General features: G+C 36.6%; 1 protein-coding gene and 1 long non-coding RNA gene across 6 annotated transcripts; one reads left to right on the top strand and one right to left on the bottom strand.

Moving 5' to 3' along the window:
• Positions 1 to 1,550: 1,550 nt before the first annotated feature.
• Positions 1,551 to 11,096, top strand: LOC129882196 (uncharacterized). The gene is made up of 11 exons (XM_055956388.1): positions 1,551 to 1,994; positions 6,510 to 6,666; positions 7,017 to 7,495; positions 7,618 to 7,839; positions 7,932 to 8,258; positions 8,347 to 8,700; positions 8,805 to 8,885; positions 8,965 to 9,069; positions 9,150 to 9,521; positions 10,109 to 10,240; positions 10,570 to 11,096. The coding sequence occupies exons 1-11, from the start codon at positions 1,677 to 1,679 to the stop codon at positions 10,708 to 10,710; spliced, it is 2,688 nt and encodes an 895-aa protein (XP_055812363.1). The 5' UTR covers positions 1,551 to 1,676; the 3' UTR covers positions 10,711 to 11,096.
• Positions 11,097 to 16,243: 5,147 nt separating this feature from the next.
• On the bottom strand, positions 16,244 to 17,567 carry LOC129881453 (uncharacterized). 5 transcript variants are annotated; one of them, XR_008765582.1, is made up of 4 exons: positions 17,310 to 17,567; positions 17,130 to 17,223; positions 16,872 to 16,952; positions 16,244 to 16,786 (listed from the first exon to the last, which is right to left on the bottom strand). It is a non-coding gene; the product is annotated as an uncharacterized LOC129881453 (long non-coding RNA). The 5 variants fall into 5 exon arrangements; XR_008765585.1 differs by lacking the exon at positions 17,130 to 17,223 and adding an exon at positions 17,042 to 17,079 and having other exon boundaries at positions 17,310 to 17,354; XR_008765584.1 differs by having other exon boundaries at positions 17,130 to 17,337.
• Positions 17,568 to 18,659: the final 1,092 nt, after the last annotated feature.

The raw sequence follows: 18,659 nt of genomic DNA, 5'->3' as shown, positions 1-18,659 counted from the left end.
GTTCAAGTGCCTATTTGTGCACTATAAAAATTAGAGGAAAAGGCTTTATCAGAATTGGAAAATAGTAATGAAGACGAAGTCCTTCAGCTTCTTGAAGAAGCCTCATCTCAAAGTGACGACAATGGGGACATGTTAAATCCCAAAGGAATTGTCAGGGCCTATCTAAATCCATTTGATTAAAATCCTAATTGAGTGTTTTAAAACACGGAATAATTAGTCTTCCAAATAGAGATACAAAGTATCAGAATTATTATGGAAGAAAAGATGAATCTCTAAAAGAGATGGAATATCTTTTGATTTAATCAGAATGGACCCCACTACACCGAAAGTTATTTAACTTATTCGGAAAAGAAGGCAAGCTCCCGACAAGCTTTTGACCACTCAAAAGAAGTGGACCCCTGAAGATAGACGTCCACCAACCAATGGACCCCTCCTAAAGATAAGGTAATCCGCAGCAGCTAATCAGAAGAAGGCCTTTTGGATTATCATTTCATTACAAGGCATCAGAAAATTTACACTACAAATTTCTCTTAGTCTTGCTCATCTGTAATCATGTTTGTAATGCTTTCGCTTTATCAATAAATCATTCAGCTCTGTTATTCCAGTAAGTCTACTCTGTTGTACTCAATATTTACTTACAGTATCTACGATCCGTTTTATGGTATCAGAGCCATGTTGCTGTATTTACTAGCCATGCATAGCTAAATAATCTTTGCCTAGATTATATTTATGCTTTGATAAATTTTAGTAATAACTAGTTCTTAGTATTGTTATGTCCCAATTATAATACATAAGTCTCTTAGTCTAAATTCATATGTATGGAGATTATTTCTGGTGATTAAGGTGAGGTGTAGATTTTGTCAAATAGTTCCGATGTCGACAGACAGTCGTTTAGCCGATGATAGGCGTTTTAGACTGTAAGGTAGTTTATTTGACGAACTCTTGTAAAATCCAAAATCCTTAATATAATACCCTCGTTATAATTCCATAATTATGCTTTCAGACTTAGAAATATATGTTTTATAATTTGTTCATAACCTCCTTAAGAACTTACTATTGCTATTCATTTATCATCTTGCATAATATAATCAAAGGCATCCCTTCTTAAATGAATAATCATCAGTATACTGTCAATAACGTTAATTTGTCTATCTCTAAGGTAGAAAATGATTTGCAAAACTGGTCTATTCCAAAAGAACCTTTAGAAAAGATTTACCAACTAGGAATTTTTTCACTCTTTAAAAAATATAATATTAAGACATGTGAGTCTACTATTGCTATTAACAATTGCCTTGAAACAATCAAGTTATTAATTGCTAATGATATCTATAGATAACAGAAGGAATTTAAGTTCCTTCATATTGGTCTTCTTCAAGTAGCTGCTAAACCGCTTTATACTTAAAATTTGAAGCCTGGTCCAATTTATGTATTATGCCTAAATTAAAATAGAACTAAATTTTTTTGTTATATTTTTTTTTTTTTTTTTTTCTGAAAATACCCCTGCGGAGAGGTGCCTGCTTCAACTTCCGAAACTAAAAAAATAATACTTGTTTTTAACTAAACCCTTTCCCTTCCTTTGGCCGCACTTGGCCTCAAACATTTTTACTCCTTCTGTCCTTCAAAGCCTGTCTTACCGGCGGCGCGGGATATCTTTTTCCGGTAATCGATCTGCAGTGATGGCGGGGACGAAGAGAAAAACCAGAGAAGGACACAGACAAAACAAAGGAAGAGATTTCAACAAGAAAAATAAAGGTTCAAGTGAAGGAAAAGATGGTAGAAGGAAAAGGGTGGGTCCCCGTTTGCCTAATGCTATGTTAAAGGAGCTCCAGTTACCCAAAAGGTATACAGATTCTGACGACGAAGATATTGGTTCTGATGATGCTGTTAATGACTTGTATGAGTATGAGGAAGGAGTTGCTGAAGAGGAGTCCAGGAAGAATCGACGTTTTGACCCTGTTGAAAATTACCAATATGAGCTTCCTGATGAATTTGAGGTATTTCTTTCATTTCAATTTTGATTTTTGCTGGCAAATTTAAATCTTTGGGATAGTGTGCATAGTTATGCCTTCTTTTCGTATTTGGTAGGGTGTATAAGAATAGTTCTTAATAGGCTTTATTAGTTATGTTGGAATTAGTTTTTATGTTGTTTTACTTGCGATATGTTTTTTGTGTTGAATTGGTGGTTTATACTGGTATCTTATTTAATGGATGTAAGAACAACAACAACAACATATCCAGTGAAATTTCGTCTGGGGAGGGCAGAATGTACGAAAACCTTACCACTACCACTACCACTACCTCAAGGAGTCTGCACTAAAAAGGATGAGTTTCTTTCCATTAGTACTAATCTTGGAGAGTTGTAACACTGTCTCACTCATAGGTGTCAAGCATTCTCAACGGAGGGAGAATGATGTAGCTGAAACATATAGCATTATTTACTACCTTTTTACTGTTGATCTATTGTTGTCATCTTTTAGTTAAAGTTTGGGGTTCGGTATATTCTTTTAGAAATAAGATCATATTATAGTTGGAGAGAGTTTTAATCATTTTAGGAGTTGTAATAATTAAAAAAAAGAATTTAATAATTCTAAGAGTTGTAATGATTTTAAAAAAAGAATTTTGATAATTCTAAGAGTTGTAATTATCTGGGTTCCCTATTCTATAATTAGAGTCCATAATTCCTTTGCTTGGAACAACATTTGATGAGTAAATATCGTTGATCTCTTACTACTAGATGTAAGTGCCCGTGCCAGCATGGGCCCAATAACAATAATTTGTAAATCACTTTTTTGTATCTTAGAATCAGAACTATATAGACTTTCACAGTGACAATGCAGGAATATCATCTTTACATTAATTTGAGTCTTTATACATAAGATTAAATAAAAAAACCACGAGAAAAACACATAAATGCCTCTTTAGGTAAAGTTTCCGACAAATTAATCGTAGAGGCTCTCTGCACTTAGTATTGGTGCCTATGATTCTACACTTACATATTGAGAAATAGTATTTTCTGCCCGCAGATGCTTGATGGGAGAAAATCGAGCAAATTTTAATCAGTATGAAGCTTTTCCATTCATATGCTCCGATAGTTCTGCGATGATACATGAAAAAGTTAATAGCAATGAAGAATTTAGCAAGAGCATTCACCAAACTAACAAAAGCTCATTTTGATCATTCACGATCAGTTGGACTTCCTACGGAACTACTTTTTCTAGTGGAAGTTAGTGTAGGTTCAACCTGATGAGTCCTCCAATAGTAGGGTCCATCATTAATTGTAAAATGCGTTTTGGCTTATAAAAATATTTTTTTTATCTTACCCAAACATTACCAGTTCAACATTGATCCCACGCAAGAACGCTTCAAAGTTAGCAGGGCTGACATATCAGAACTTTAATAACATGTAGTTCAGTAGCTGATAGTTTGCTCTACAGGTGTGGTGTGTCTTTTTGTTGCAATAAAACATAATGCACTATTTAAGTGCATATATGAAAATCATGTGGATCACTAAGGGTAGCAGAGTTTGATTTTGTTTCATCAGGAAAACTATAAACTTCTGTTTGATAGCCTGAAATGAGGTATCCTCAAAACTTTTTTGGTTTCCTATGGCAAGAATCTAAAACTATTTATCTCTCTAGGTTTACTTTATTAGCTATTCCTCTCTATTCTAACTGGCGGCTACTATTTGTTGTGTACTAAATCATATAATATAATACAGTCTAACTGGTGTAGCTATAGCTTATTCTTGAGCCTGAGTCCCAGCTGCATCTAATACATCTACAGATCTACTCGATAAAGGAGGTATTAAAGAAAGTTCATAAACATTCTTTCTTAAAATGATACCCAACACAAATCTCACAGGCAAAAGATTGCTCCTGGTGCGATTTGAGCTATATTGATCACCAAATTACATATTACTTTTCAAACATCCGTTATCCCCCTGTTTCGAATAAAACAAACAGAAAAAAGGGAGAAGCACACAAACTTTCCATGAATAAGAAGACAAAGAAATATAATACATAAAGATAAAGTATTAAGGTAACGTCCATGATTATAAAGTTCTTTCTCTACATGAATCAAGCTGTATAAAATGAAGAATACTTTTAAGAAAATCTAACCTTTAAAGAGCAACTTCTACCCGGAAAAAGCCCACCTTTGAGCTCCTAGTTCTACCTTAAATTCTTTCCCCCTTCACGTCTAACTCTCTAACTCCAAAATAATCAAACTAATCGGAAAATGATGTACTTGTGACGTCAACAGGTTCATTGTGCAACATGCAACAAATTTTTCCTCATATACACCTACATAATAATGAGAAGAAAGTCAATGACTCAGCAATCTTGATCCTGGTTCATTTGTTTGAAAGGAGTGGGCTGGGAGAATACTGAAACTGCATTGTCTGCATTTTAGTAAATCTTTATAATAGTTGAACAACTTGTGATAAGCATTCAATTTGATGATTTACAGCGGCATGCTCAATTGTCTTCGATGGTAGAACAATATTCCTATGCTATATAGAACAAATAATCTTCTCTTCCAGTCAGCATTGGCTGAAATTGTGTAGCATCACCATTCTCTACCAAAGGTAGATCTCATCAATTCTTATGACTCAAAACTCGAAAGCTCTAATAAAAAATGAATAAATACTTGCTACTCCCATCTCCGTCTCATGAATTGATAATGAATCCCCAGCTGTTCAAAGTAATAGTCCCCATGAAGCATAAAAATTGATTTCTGCAAATAGCAAACCTCACAGGTGCTAATCCCCTCACCTCAGAAAGAACAAAAAGCCCCAAATTGAGTTCTTATGTCATACATAACCAAAATTGAAGCTCAAATAGGAACATATACACATCAACATGCCAAAATCGCACGGAACAAAAACCGTCATAACTAAATCCAACCAAGAGGCATGATAAAACACAGAAAGAGAACAACAAATCAAACCACCAGACCCAAAAACAAAGCAATCACTTAAGAGAAAACACAGATGATAGACACAAAAGATGAAGGCGATACATACCGGCAAGGAGACAAAGCACAAGCGGCATGTATCATCAAAGCACATACGCAAGCTGATGAAGCAGTGTACGGCGTTTATGCCTTACTTATCTATAGTCAAAAAGTAGGGTACGCGGAGGCTGTAGCTGCATAGAAGCGGACAGAACATAAGCAAGCGAAGGGTCTAAAGTACCCCCGTGTGAAACAGACATGTTGACCAAGAGGCCCTTGCATGTAGCTTCTTCTAATAAGTAGTAATATCTTTCGTCCCGTTTTCTTCTCTTCCTCTCCCTTAATCATCATGCTCATTCTCTCTCCTTTTTGTGCTACATCTCAGAAAGTTTCTGAAGTTTTATAAAGCTGTTGATTACGTATCCCTTCGTTGGTGGAGATAGAGTAGTGAACTAACAAAGTTTCTGCTTCTTTTACTTTCTGTTGTTTCAAAATTTTATTTTTGTTCTTAGAAGAAGGGCTAGTTTTTCTGTTAGCAGTGCACTTTAATTGGAAACTCAAAAACTTATATATATGTAGTGATTTTTATATGCTGTTGCTATGGATCTGGTTGCACATGTATTGCAACTGGAAGAATTCCTTTTTGTGGGCTAAGAGTAGAGTTTAGCTAGTTCCTCTGTTCAACTTAAGCCTCCTCGTCATTAGTCTCTGCTAGCTACAAGAAGTATGCCATAGTTGATACTTATGCCTTAATCCTTATAGTTTGTTTGGTCAAGCTTTTAGGCGGTCAAAAGTGCTTATTTTTTCCCAAAAGTCCTTATTTGTAAAAAGTGAGGTGTTTGGCCAAGCTTTAAGAGAAACTAGGTGCTTTTGGGACTAGAAGCTGTTTTTCAGAAGTTAAAAAGGTAGCTTTTCCTCACATTACCTTTTTGAAAAGCACTCTTGGTAAAATATACTTACAAAGACTTTTTAAAAATTTGGCCAAACACTAATTTCTTTTTCAATGAAAAAGTTTGTCCAAACACTAATTGCTGCTCAGAAGTACTTTTCAAATTGATTATGAAAACACAAACTGCTTCTTATGAAAAGTACTTTCTTGAAAACACTTTTCAAATTAAGCTGATTTTAGAAACCTAGCCAAATGGGTTATAAGTTATATTATTGAAGAATATCATTGGACTGGAACGAATATTCAAGGTGGAATCGATTAAGAATATGTTTAGTTACTCCTTTGCCCAAATAAAATTTGATACTTTTTTCTTATGGAGACTAAAGACTAATTTTTCTTTATTCCCAATTAAATTTAAATTTTCTGAACCTACAGGTAAGATATATAAGTAGCACTTTCTCTTTTAATGAGGAATAAGTACATTTTATAATGTTAGTCTGAGTTTCACTTAGTTTGAATCAGGAAGTGTTTTGGACAAAAAGAGTACTTGTTTTTCCCTTTTAAAATTTGATTTGCATTAGCTGCAGAAGATGGGAACAGAGAATTCACGTTTTTTTTTTTTTTTTGGTTATGGTGGATTTATAGGCATTGTATTTTTCTTATGTAGGATGAAAATGTACCATCCGATGAAGAAGATGGTGATGATGATGAGGGTGGTCAGAGAGGAAATGATGATGACGAGGAAGAGGAAGAGGAAGAGGATGATGGAAGGCATTCACGAATGTTGCAAGAAATTACTGGACTTCCGATTGATGCTTTTGATGGTAAACGTCCTACCCACATTTCTTGAGTTTCATGCTTGCAATTACTAGTAGAATATGATGTGTTTCGCCAAAGTCAATCTGTTTATATATTTATTAGCCATGATTTGTATGTGCTACTTGTACATGTGTGATGTGGAAATCAACTAAATTTTAGTTTGTTTTTTTTGGCTATTCCATGTTTCTTTCCCTTTATTTTGTTGGAGAAACATGCTTATTAAGTGCCCCGCTTTCCACAAAACCATGCATTCTCCTCAGCCTCGGACAAAAGAGGATTTTTGTCATTACATGTCATTTCTTTGAATATATTGTGTAATCCACAATGAGGACTGATCACAAGATCTATATGATAGGCAAGAAGAAGAAAAATGATGTTATCATATCTGAGGCATATTCAGAGTCTGAGTATAATCCCAGTCGTGATATTTTGGATGGGGATGGCCACATTAGCATCCAGGATCTTCTGGACCCCCTTCATGGGAAGTCTGACCATGCCAAACTTAGAAAGAGCATGAGTCGGATGGAGAAGAAGTCCATGCCTATTCATGCACCTCTTCCAAAACCAGATCGAGAGAGATTGGAAAGAGATGCAGCTTATGGTTTTATCAGGAAGGATGTTACGAAATGGGAACCTCATGTCAAAAGAAACAGAGAGGCGCCGACTATATATTTTGGCAAAGATAAGGACGTGGGATTTTCTACCGTAGGAGCAATGGCTGCTGAATTTGAACCAAGAAGTGATTTTGAGAAAAAAATTGCTTCTCTTTTCAATAATCACGAGGTCGTTGAAGCTCATAGTAAAGATGGTGCACGACTTCTTGAACTTAATAAGGTATAGTGGTCATAAAATTCTACACATTTATTTCTTATCAATTGTTATTCATTCAATTTTTTTTAGAGGAAAACAGTCCCTGTAAATTTTTGTATCATATTTAATGTTTACCACTTTGGCAGATATCTGTAGAGGATGTGAGGGAGCGCCAAGACCAGCTTGCTAAGATGCGTAGTCTTCTTTTCCGTCATGAAATGAAGGCAAAACGAGTCAAGAAGATAAAATCGAAAGTGTATCATCGTTTGCTAAAAAAAGATAGATTGAAACAAGCAGGTACTGCAATTGAAACAGATCCAGAAGCAGCCAAAGAGCAGGCAGTGAAGCAAGAATTCAAAAGGGCAGAGGTAATTTCATTCAAGACTTGTGTGAACTTGTGTAGGAGTATTTTCTTCTTTTTTGATTGAGTTTGTCTCTTTTGCGATTAAATTTTATGTAGGAACGCTTGACCCTGAAGCACAAGAACAGCTCCAAGTGGGCAAAGCGCATCTTAAAACGTGGCTTGGATGTGCAAGATGACGGAACACGAGCTGCTATTGCTGAACAGCTGAATCAGCATGCCCTCTTGTCCAGAAAAGCAAATAACATGAACGAGAGCAGTAGTAGTGAAGAAAGCAGTGATGAGGATGACCTTGATGAGACTTCTGATGGATCAGATCAGGATGCTGCAGTAAAACTGTTGAAGAAAGCAAAGGACAAGACCACTGAAGTCTTAGAAGGGGACGAAGAGTTGCCATCATCAGGAGTGCTTTCCTTACCTTTCATGGTAATGTTATCAATCTTTCCTTTGCGCCACTGCTTGCTCTAAATTTTTTGAGGTTTGGAAATTCATCTATGGTACTGCCATTTCACAGGTCCGTGGATTGAAAAGAAGGAAAGAGGCGGCCGATGAAGAAGCAAAGCTTGCTCTAGAAGAGTTTGAGTCATCGTTGAAGGAATTAGAAGACAAGAACGAGCCAAAAACTCAAGGAACAAATGTTTTGACTGGTAGGAGGGTTTTTGGTGCTCAAAAAAAGCAGGCACCTGAACCCAAAAAGAACGTGAAATCAGACAATTACTATGGTGACAGTGATAGTGAAGGTGAGACAGATGCCAGAGAAATTGGCATCAGTGCTCATGAAGAAAGCAATTTTTCGGAGAGGGAAGTTCATTTTGATCCCAATTCACTTCGTGATGAGTCTGAGATTGGTCATGATTCTCTGTTAAAGGTAATTCTGTTGTGAAATTCATCAAATCCTGCGGTACCATCTCATATTGCCCTCTTTTCTGCGTTGTTTGTGGTAATTAAAGTTTGACTTGTCCTGTGTTTCAGAGTTTTGATGACATTGTGAGAGACCCAGGCTCAAAGACATCATACGAAGTTTCCATTTGTGCAGTCGACTCGTGGAAAAAGGTTCAACTTTTGTTGTCTCAAAATCAGTCTTCTTACTCCTTTTGGCAAAGTTAGTCTTATTGGTATATTTGGTGAACAGATGAATGATTCATCAGCTAAAGGGAAGCAGACAAAATCTGCAAATGCAAAGAGTGCAATTTCTTTACAGATCACAGAACCTGTTGAGAGTAGACCTGATGGGGAGGTAATCTCTCTATATGCTGAATCCACAATGCAACTTTCTCTGACCTGTTTGTTACTGTTTAATCTTAATTCTGCTTGCAGGAAATTGATGAGGATAGCGATGCAGATAGTGGAGGAGAAATGGTTGATGGGATTTTAACATCTGAGACTAAGTCCACATATGAAATCCCATCTCAAGAAGAACTTATCCGGCGTGCTTTTGCTGGTGATGATGTTGAAGATGACTTTGAAAGGGAAAAACAAGATGCCTTGAATGAGGAAGTTCCAGAGCCTGAGAAACCTGTATTACTGCCTGGTTGGGGCCAATGGACCAATATACAAAAGAAGAGAGGTCCGCCTTCTTGGATGCTTGAAGAACACGATAATGCCAAAAAGAAAAGGGAAGAAGCTCTCAAGAAGAGAAAGGATGCAAATCTGAATCATGTTATCATCTCCGAAAAGAGGGATAAGAAGGTTAGTCCATTGACAAACTTCATCTTTAACCTGATTTAAGAATCAACAGTCTCGTGATTGATGCCAATTTTGATTTTAGATATTGAGGCTAAACTTAGGCGTTACTGATGGTGATTGCAGAGTGCATGCGTGATAATAATTTATTTTATTTGCCTTTTCCCTTGGCTTTAAATTAGTGAAATTAAAATCTACTAAATATTTAGTGAAGTTAAAATCATCTTTCTGCAATCAAGGAGAAGTTGGATTGCTAATCAAACAAAGTAAATAAACAAAAGAACAGAGTAACGCAGGAAGCAGTAGAGGAGAGTTTCAACTTCACCATCATTCATTTTACAGGAAACACTATTCTTAACTTTATGTAGATTTGGTTATGGACATGTCGTCTGTGCTGGATATGTTCAGACATACGTTACTTTCATTATTTATCCACATGACTAATTGTTCTTCAGGTGGTTTCCTAATCTGTCTCAGACCTGTCCAACAAATGCTTCTCTGTACCGAAGGCTATGTCTTCAGTGTTGCTTGTCTTTGCTTAAAGTGTACGGTTGTTGCCACAATGTTTGCTTAATTTCTATTTTCTCATGCAGGCTGAAAAATTATACACGCCAACATTACCTTATCCCTTTACTTCCCAAGAAGTTTTTGAGGGGAGCATTCGGATGCCCATTGGACCTGAATTCAACCCCGGAATAGCAGTTCCAGCTCTTATTCGCCCAGAGGTCTGTCCTGAAGCATACAATCGAATTTTAGTTTTCTCTCTCTGTCTATATTCTTGTTTCCTGGAGTATACAATCCTGTATCTGAAACCCCCCTCCCGCCCTTCGAAAACTAAAATATTTTTGTTATATAGAAGCGGCAAGGCCTGTATCTAAAATTTTAGAATCTAATTGCATTGAAGTTATTCCTTCTCCTTAGCCCTTTACTTTTATTTTTTGCTTCTAAATGGTTCTCTTTTGTTGCTTTCTGTTTTGGGGGGAGGAGCTAGGGTTTGGGACTACGATTTGGAGGTGGTTTAGGTGTTTGCTTGCTTATGTTATAATTCTGACAGGTGGTAAAGAGGAGCGGTAGTATCATAAAGCCAATCAAATTCAAGGAGGTAAATAATCCCCATGAAAGAGCGCAGGACCACAAACGTGGTGGTATGCAGAAAAAGAAGGGTGGTAAAAGTAAGGGTAAAGCCACAAAATAGTAGACTCTGTAGATCAGAAGCTAACTGATTCGCGAGGTTTGACATTCTCATGAAGAAATCTTTATGGCGATTCTGCAGTTTCAAGATCCCTTGGTTGATAAATCACCACTCAGGGTCTTCCTTGCCATGTTCTTGTTTCGTCTTCACAGTTGGGGCCTCGTTTCTGCAGTTTGGTAGAGTTTTTTCTTAGTTGCAGTTTTTATACAATGAAGCCTCGCGAATCATGAACATGCTCGCTAGGCTTCACTCTCCATAGATGCAGCAAAAAGAGATTTTTGTTTTTGGTTCTAATGTAATTCTTTAGCAGCTCGTTATATTGTGTTCTTGTCAGTGTAATATGTGAAGAGATTTTAAAGTATTTAAACCAAACCATGAACATTCCTAAATACAGTTAAGGTTATTGCTTTTTGCTCTTTATTTATGACAAAAAATAATATCCATCATTTTTTTTCTAGAACAAACAAGGAAAATACATGCTCTTATATTTTTTTGGTGGGAGAGGTGATTGGTCCCTTGAGAAAGCTGATTATACATTCAATTTAAAATGTGCATACAACGTAATAACACTAGCACCACTATACATATAATTCCGTTGACGGGCGGACGACATCATCGTCCACCCTTGGAGGTGGTGCATTAGGTGGCAACGAGGCGGGAACTGTTGGTGGAGGTGGCGGACACAACTTAGAAATAGGCGCGCCGGGACTTGTTTTACAAGATGGAGGTAAAGGGACAATCTTTGGTAGCATGTGATCAAAATTATCAATTTGAGACCTTAATTCCAATAATTTTCTATGAGTAGTTTCATGACTCGAGAATAACAGAGAGTTGTCAAAAACAAAAAAAGAAGACACTTAAAAAGTCTACTTTATTTGTTCATCATATCATAGAGTACTAATATTTAGAACTTATAAAATATGTTGAAGAATTAATGGTTTCTAATTGTGTAGGAGCTATGTTGTTTATATAGTTCAAGAAAGTGTGTGTAACATTATTTACTGACCTTTTTTCCCATTGGAAGATATGTATTATTCAAGAATAATCCTATTTTTTGACTTCACCACTAAGAAGTTGGGGAGTTAATTTATGAGGGATGTAACAGTTGAGTGATTAATTGATCTCTCTGAGGAGGATGAAAACGAAATCTGGTTTAATGGTCCTTTTTCACTAATTATTAGTTGTACAAATAGTTTCCTCATGATTTGCGTCATTTTTTTTAAACATTCAGGGGTGCTCAATAGAAATTAGATGATTTTATCAGTTTTTCGTGTCTGTTAGTCAATGACTTTTTTGGTAATATGATTTTTGGTCACTTTTTTGCGAAACTTTTACAAGACCCTCCGTAATGACCAGGGGGAGCGGTAGGTATAGCCCTGCCATGATCCGCGCCACTTTTTAAGCATTTAGGGATCACTCAACAGAAATTATGATATTTTCTCAGATTTTCGTGTGTTGATATGATTTTCGGTCATTTTTTTGCGAAACCTTTACAAGACATTCTGCAATGACCTGGGGGAGAAGTACGTATAGCCTCGTCATGATCCACTCCACTTTTTTATCATTTAGGGGCCACTCAACAGGAATTAGACAATCAGTTTTTCATGTATGTTAGTCAATGAATTTTTTGGTGATATGGATTTCGGTCACTCTTTTGTAAAATCTTTACACGACTCTTCATAATGACCTAAGGGATATATACATATAGCCTCGCCATGATATGTGCCATTTTTAGCATTTAGGAGTCAGTCAACAGGAATTAGATGATATTCGCAATTTTTTGCGTGTTAGTAAATAATTTTTTTTGATGATATAACTTCTGGTCACTTTTTTTGAAAAACCTTTTACAAGACCCTCTGTAATAATCCTGGGAGGCAGTACATAGCCCCTCCATGATCCACACCACTTTTTCAGCATTCAGGGGCCATTCAAAAGGAATTAGATGATTTTTTTAATTTTTCGTGTGTGTTAGTCAATAAATTTTTTGGTGATATGGATTTCGGTTACCTTTTTGCAAAATCATTACATGACTCTCTGTAATGACCTGGTGGATATATACGTATAGCCTTGCCATGATCCGCGCCAATTTTTAGCATTTAGGAGCCAGTCAACAGGAATTCGATGATTTTTTGAGTTTTTCGTGTGTTAGTAAATGAATTTTTTGATGATATATCTTTCAGTCACTGTTTCTGAAAAACCTTTTACAGAACTTTCCATAATGATTCGGGGGATCAGAATGTGTAACTTCGGCATGATCCACGGCGTATTCATGGAATTTAGGGGCTGCACAAGCGGAATTATGCGATTTTCTCAATTTTCGTATGTGTTAGCCCATGAATATTTTGGTGATATGGTGTTCGGTCAATTTTTTTTGAAACCTTTATGGGACATTTTGTAAGTATCCAAAAGAGCAGTACATGTAGCTTCGAAATGATCCACGATGTATTCATAGCATTTAGGTTCCGTACAAGCGGAATTAGATAATTTTCTCAATTTTCGTGTGTATTATCCTATAAATATTTTAGTGATATGACTTTTGATCAATTTTGTTTTTGAAATTCATAAGTTTTGGGGGGAGAAGTACGTGTAGCCTCGGCACTATCGAAGGCGTATTCATAGCATTTAGGGGTCACACAAATGGAATTAGGCGATTTTCTCATTTTTCGTGTGTGTTAGCACATAAAAATATTTTGGTGATGTGACTTTCGATCAATATTTTTTGATATCTTTATGAGATCCTCCGTAAGTAACCGAAAGAGCAGTACGTGTAGCCTCAACACGATCCACAACATATTCATAACATTTAAGGGTCGTACAAGCAAAATTAAGAGATTTTTTCATTTTTTGTGTGTGTTAGACTATGAATATTTTGGTGTTATGACTGTTGGTCAGTTTTTTTTTGAAACCTTTATGGGACCCTTCATACGTATCCGTATAAGCAGTATGTGTAGTCTCGACACGATCCACGACATATGCATAGCAACTAAGGGCCGCACAAGTGGAATTAAGCGATTTTCTCATTTTTCGTGTGTGTTAGCCCATGAATATTTTGGTGATATGACTTTCCCTCATTTTTTTAGAAATCTTTATGGGCTCTACATACTTGAAATAGCAGTACGTATAGCCTCTGCACAATCCACGACGTATTCATAGCATTTAGGGGTCGCACAAGCGGAATTAAGTGATTTTCTCATTTTTCATGTGTGTTGGTCCATGAATATTTTGGTGATATGACTTTCGGTCAATTTTTTTTGAAATCTTTATGGGACCCTCCACAAGTACCCAGGGGATAAGTATGTGTAGCCTCGACATAATTTACACTATATTCATAGAATTTAGGCGTTGCACAAGAGGAATTAGGCGATTTTCTCATTTTTTTTGTGTGTTAGCCCATAGATATTTTGGTGATATGATTATCGGTCAATTTTTTCCAAAACCTTTATAGGACCCTCCGTAAGTACCCGGGAGAGAAGTATGTGTAACCTAGGCACGATTCATCGAGTATTAAAAGCATTTAGGGGCCGTACAAATGAAATTAGACTATTTTCTCATTTTTAGTGTGTGTTAACCAATGAATATTTAGGTGATATAACTTTTGGTCAATTTTTTTTGAAATCTATATGGGACCCTCCATAAGTACCCGGGGGAGAAATACGTGTATCCTCTGATACACAACATATTCATAGCATATAGGGGCCACAGAAGCTGAATTAGGTGATTTTCTCATTTTTAGTATGTGTTAACCTATGAATACTTTGGTGAAATAAATTTTGATTTATTTTTTGAATCCTTTATGAGACCCTCCGTAAGTTCTTGGGAGAGCAATACATGTAGCCTTTGGATGATCCACATCGTATTCATAGCATTTAGGGGTCGCACAAGTGGAATTAGACGAATTTCTCATTTTTCGTGTGTTAGCCCTATTTATTTTGGTGATATGACTTTTGATCAATTTTTTTCGAACCTTTATGGGATCCTCCGTAATTTCACGCCCCGAGAGGGTGCTCTGGGCGTGACCGGCACTCGAAGACCATTGTTGGTCCCTAATCGAATCACTTGGTCCAATCACACATTCATTCATTCAGCGGAAGAATTAAATAAAAAAAAGGGGACAATCATGGGGGCAAACCAAATCAAGAACTCATCAAGAGTAACATATTTAATCAAATCCCTACTCAACTCTACGTCAAAGAATAATTTTGGAAACCAAAACAATGACTCAATACTGCCACTATCAGTCCATGGAGCCTCTAATACTATCCAGAAGGTGCCAATGACAAATCAGTGGCTACCCAAAAAGAAATACTCAAAGAAAAGATAACTAATCCAGAGTGCCTCCGGATGCAAGGAGGACTCACCAAATCTGAGAGTAGAAGTAACCTTCAACGATGCGCCAGTTGAGGATTTCTAACACCTGTATATGCATCATGGAATGATGCAGGCCAAATGACGTTAGTACATGAAATGTACGAGTATATAAAATGGCAGAAAGGAGAAACAGTCAATAACACTTACCTCAAACTCATCAATCAACTCAGAGGATATTCAAAGAAATTTAGAATTTAACAAATGTTTCTCAAATCGACTCAATCATCTACAATCTCAATCAAACAATCCTATCATGCAAGATCATATCCTAATTGGGAGTTTCTCTAACCGACAACCATCATCTATGAGCCGGTGATGTACAACGAAGCGGTGTCGTTGCCACACTTGTCCAATACCTTTCCAGAGTAAAGGACGAATCACTATTATTGTATCCACAATCAATCAAAGTCCATCGTCATGGGAATTCAGTTATAACTACACTCTTACCCAATTCGGTGCTCAATATTCCTTCCAAAACTCAATATGCTCATAAGACTCAAATCAATTAGTTTATACAAGTCAGCCGATCTACTCGCATTGGTAGGGGTGGGCGTTCGGTATTCGGTTCGGTATTTTCAAAATTTAGATTCGATAATTCGGTAATCGGTAATTCAAAGTATATACCAAATACCGAACTTTCAAACTTCGGTTCGGTAATTCGGTAATCGGTAAATAAAAATTCGGTTCGGTACGGTATTCGGTAATACCCAAATTTTTGCATCTTAACATTGGAGATTTTTTCTGGTTGTTTGTTTGTTGGTGCTGTAGGTACAGTTTCACAACACATTGGCACAATCTGAGAAGACAACTATGCTTGGTTGGTTGTTTGCATTTGTTTGATCTTTCTTGTGTAGGTGTGACAAGGGTACAAATACAACTATGGAAGGTGCATTCACATCACCCTGGAAGGAGCTGCTCATCAAGAATATCACATCAAACATCACACAACAACAACTACAATCTGCAAACTGAAGTTGAACATGGAGGAGCAACAGCAACTTCCAACAACTACAACTACAGCTCTTGGAGGCCCTTGCTCTTGTTTATTTGCTTGTTTGTGTGTTTATGCAGGTTACTGGAGCAGCAAATCCCAACAAAATGATACAGAAAATATCACCTTGTGTCTAGAAGCAAACACATCAAATGCAATAGCAGAAAGAAGACACGATACAGAAAATTGGAGAAGTCATATATATTGTAAAAACAAGTACTTGGGAGATTAACATTATCTAACATAGACAATAAAGTAAAAGGACAGTTTAATCAAACAAATAAAGTAATAGATTAGGAAAATCTCAGTGGAATGATACAACATACTTCCATACCGAAGAATGATAATATAATGACAACAAAACTTCTATGAGCAGATTGCAGGCTTCCTTTGACTAATGTGTCGAAAACTGTTGTAGCTAAGGCTTTAATGGCATTACACTACATATGACACGAAAACATGATGTTTATGGCCATGACCTTTGCATGAAGTGGATGACAAAAAGAATAACGTGGATGAAGTCAAACCGAGTAGATGAAGATTCTTCAAAAGAATATGAAAGCCTGCCAACATGAAGCATACAGTAAAGCTCTGTTCCTGACTTCATTCAATTTGCAGTTGTCTTTGACATTGCCTGCTTGACAGCCTCAGCATATGTCCTATGTTGGTATGTGGGTGTGGATTCAAGCAAGTCCCATAGGGATGTCTTTGGGTTCCAACCTGGTCATCAGTCAATCCAACCGTCAAGTTATTTTCGACTCTCAGGAGTTAGCATTTCTCAATAGATAAGGAATCAAATTATTACCAAGTTGTCTGTTAATTATGGTCAAATTATTATCAAATTCTAGACACAAGCTGCAACACTACACACAACAGTCAACAGCACCTGCAACAGCATACAACATGCAACAACAACAACAAAATGATTCAGCTGCAACACACAACAACAACAAACAACATAAGCTGCAACACTACCTGCAGCAGCAGCACACTACACACACCACCACCACCACCTGAAGCAGCTCCAAAATCAGAAGTCAGAAATAGTAGCATCAGAAAATACCTCTAAACTTATAGATCATATCTGATCCGTCAAAAATTCTGATACGAGAATCAGCTGAAGTTATAAGCACTTCTGATGGATTCCATGGGGCAAACTGGAAATAAATGTGTTCAGCTTTCAATAGATCTTGAAGAAAATAAAACCGTCCATAGAAACAGTAGATCTAGAAGAGGGAAATACCTGTAGTAGTGAAGTTGAAGGGCTGAAGTGAAGGAGGCGTGAATGGCAGAAGCAGAACTTCAATAGTAGTGAAGTATTGAGATGAATACTGAATAGGTTAAGTGTTAGTCTGTTAGGGACTTCACTTAGGGAGTTAGGGTATGTTGAAGACAATTGGGCTTGGGCTGGATTAAATTATAGGAATGGGCCTATAGCCCTTTATGTTTAAAAATTAAAAGGAATTTTTAGGAGCCCAACAGAAATAATTCGGTATTCGGTAAATCCCGAATACTGAACGGGATAATTAATAAATACTGAAACCGAAACCGAAATACCGAAATTTAATATTCCGGTACCGAATACCGGACCCAAGTACCGAATACCGAATACCGAAATACCGAAATAGCCGGTTCGGTTCGGTAATTCGGTTTTCGGTATTTTATGCCCACCCCTACGCATTGGACTCTAATCAACTCAATCATCACTTTTTTAATTAGACATTCTTTTGAAGACTCATTCATGAGCCATTAGAACTCCAAATCAACAATCATTTAGACTTCTTCTACCCAACTCAAGTTCGACTCATGCTCATTCAACATTCACCAATCAAACTTTTAAACTCAATCATTGTGTAATACATTGAAATTTAATACTCAAATAGGGTTGATGTATGGAGAGATATAATCATTTATTTTGAGTGTTTAATTCATGAAAACTACCAATCATGCAAAGCTATGTAAAAATATACTAGGATTTAAAAAAAGATCTTTCAAATTCATTCGTAGGAGCTTATATCACTTACTACTCAATCAATCACATACTTAGGGCACATGGAAGAACTTAAACCAACTTTAGTTAGCCTTACATACTTGTAACTCGAAGAACAATAAAAAGTTGGAAGATGGGAGAGAAAGCTTGAACCCTAACTTCTTTCTCTTCTCCAATCCTTGCTTTCAAATAAACTAAGTATTAATGAGGGCTTAGGCATATAGAGTACTGTTAAGGGACTCAAAATAGTCCAAAAACATCAAGGTTTTGATTGGAAAAGGGTGAGAAAATACCAAACTATCCTTCGAAAAAATATGATTTTGGCCATGTACGGATCGTTTCTACGGCTCATCGAAACTTTGACGAGTCGTAGGATCCACTCGTCCTGTCAAACTATGAAAATTGGGTCTCTAAATCTCTCCTATGAGTCATAAAAATGACTCGTAGACTCTTTGATGAGTCGCCATCATCACTCGTAGGAATGACTTTACTTTAGGAATTTTTTTTAAGTGTTTGGAGGTTCTACGGGTCCTTTTTACGGATTGTAAGAATTCCTATGAGTCGTAATCAAACTAGTAGAAAAGATCCCAAATACTGGAGTTT

The sequence above is a fragment of the Solanum dulcamara genome, chromosome 3, assembly GCF_947179165.1.
Source record: "Solanum dulcamara chromosome 3, daSolDulc1.2, whole genome shotgun sequence".
Taxonomy (NCBI): domain Eukaryota; kingdom Viridiplantae; phylum Streptophyta; class Magnoliopsida; order Solanales; family Solanaceae; genus Solanum; species Solanum dulcamara.
Note: the sequence above shows the minus strand (reverse complement) of the source record. Positions and strands in the feature narration are given on the sequence as shown.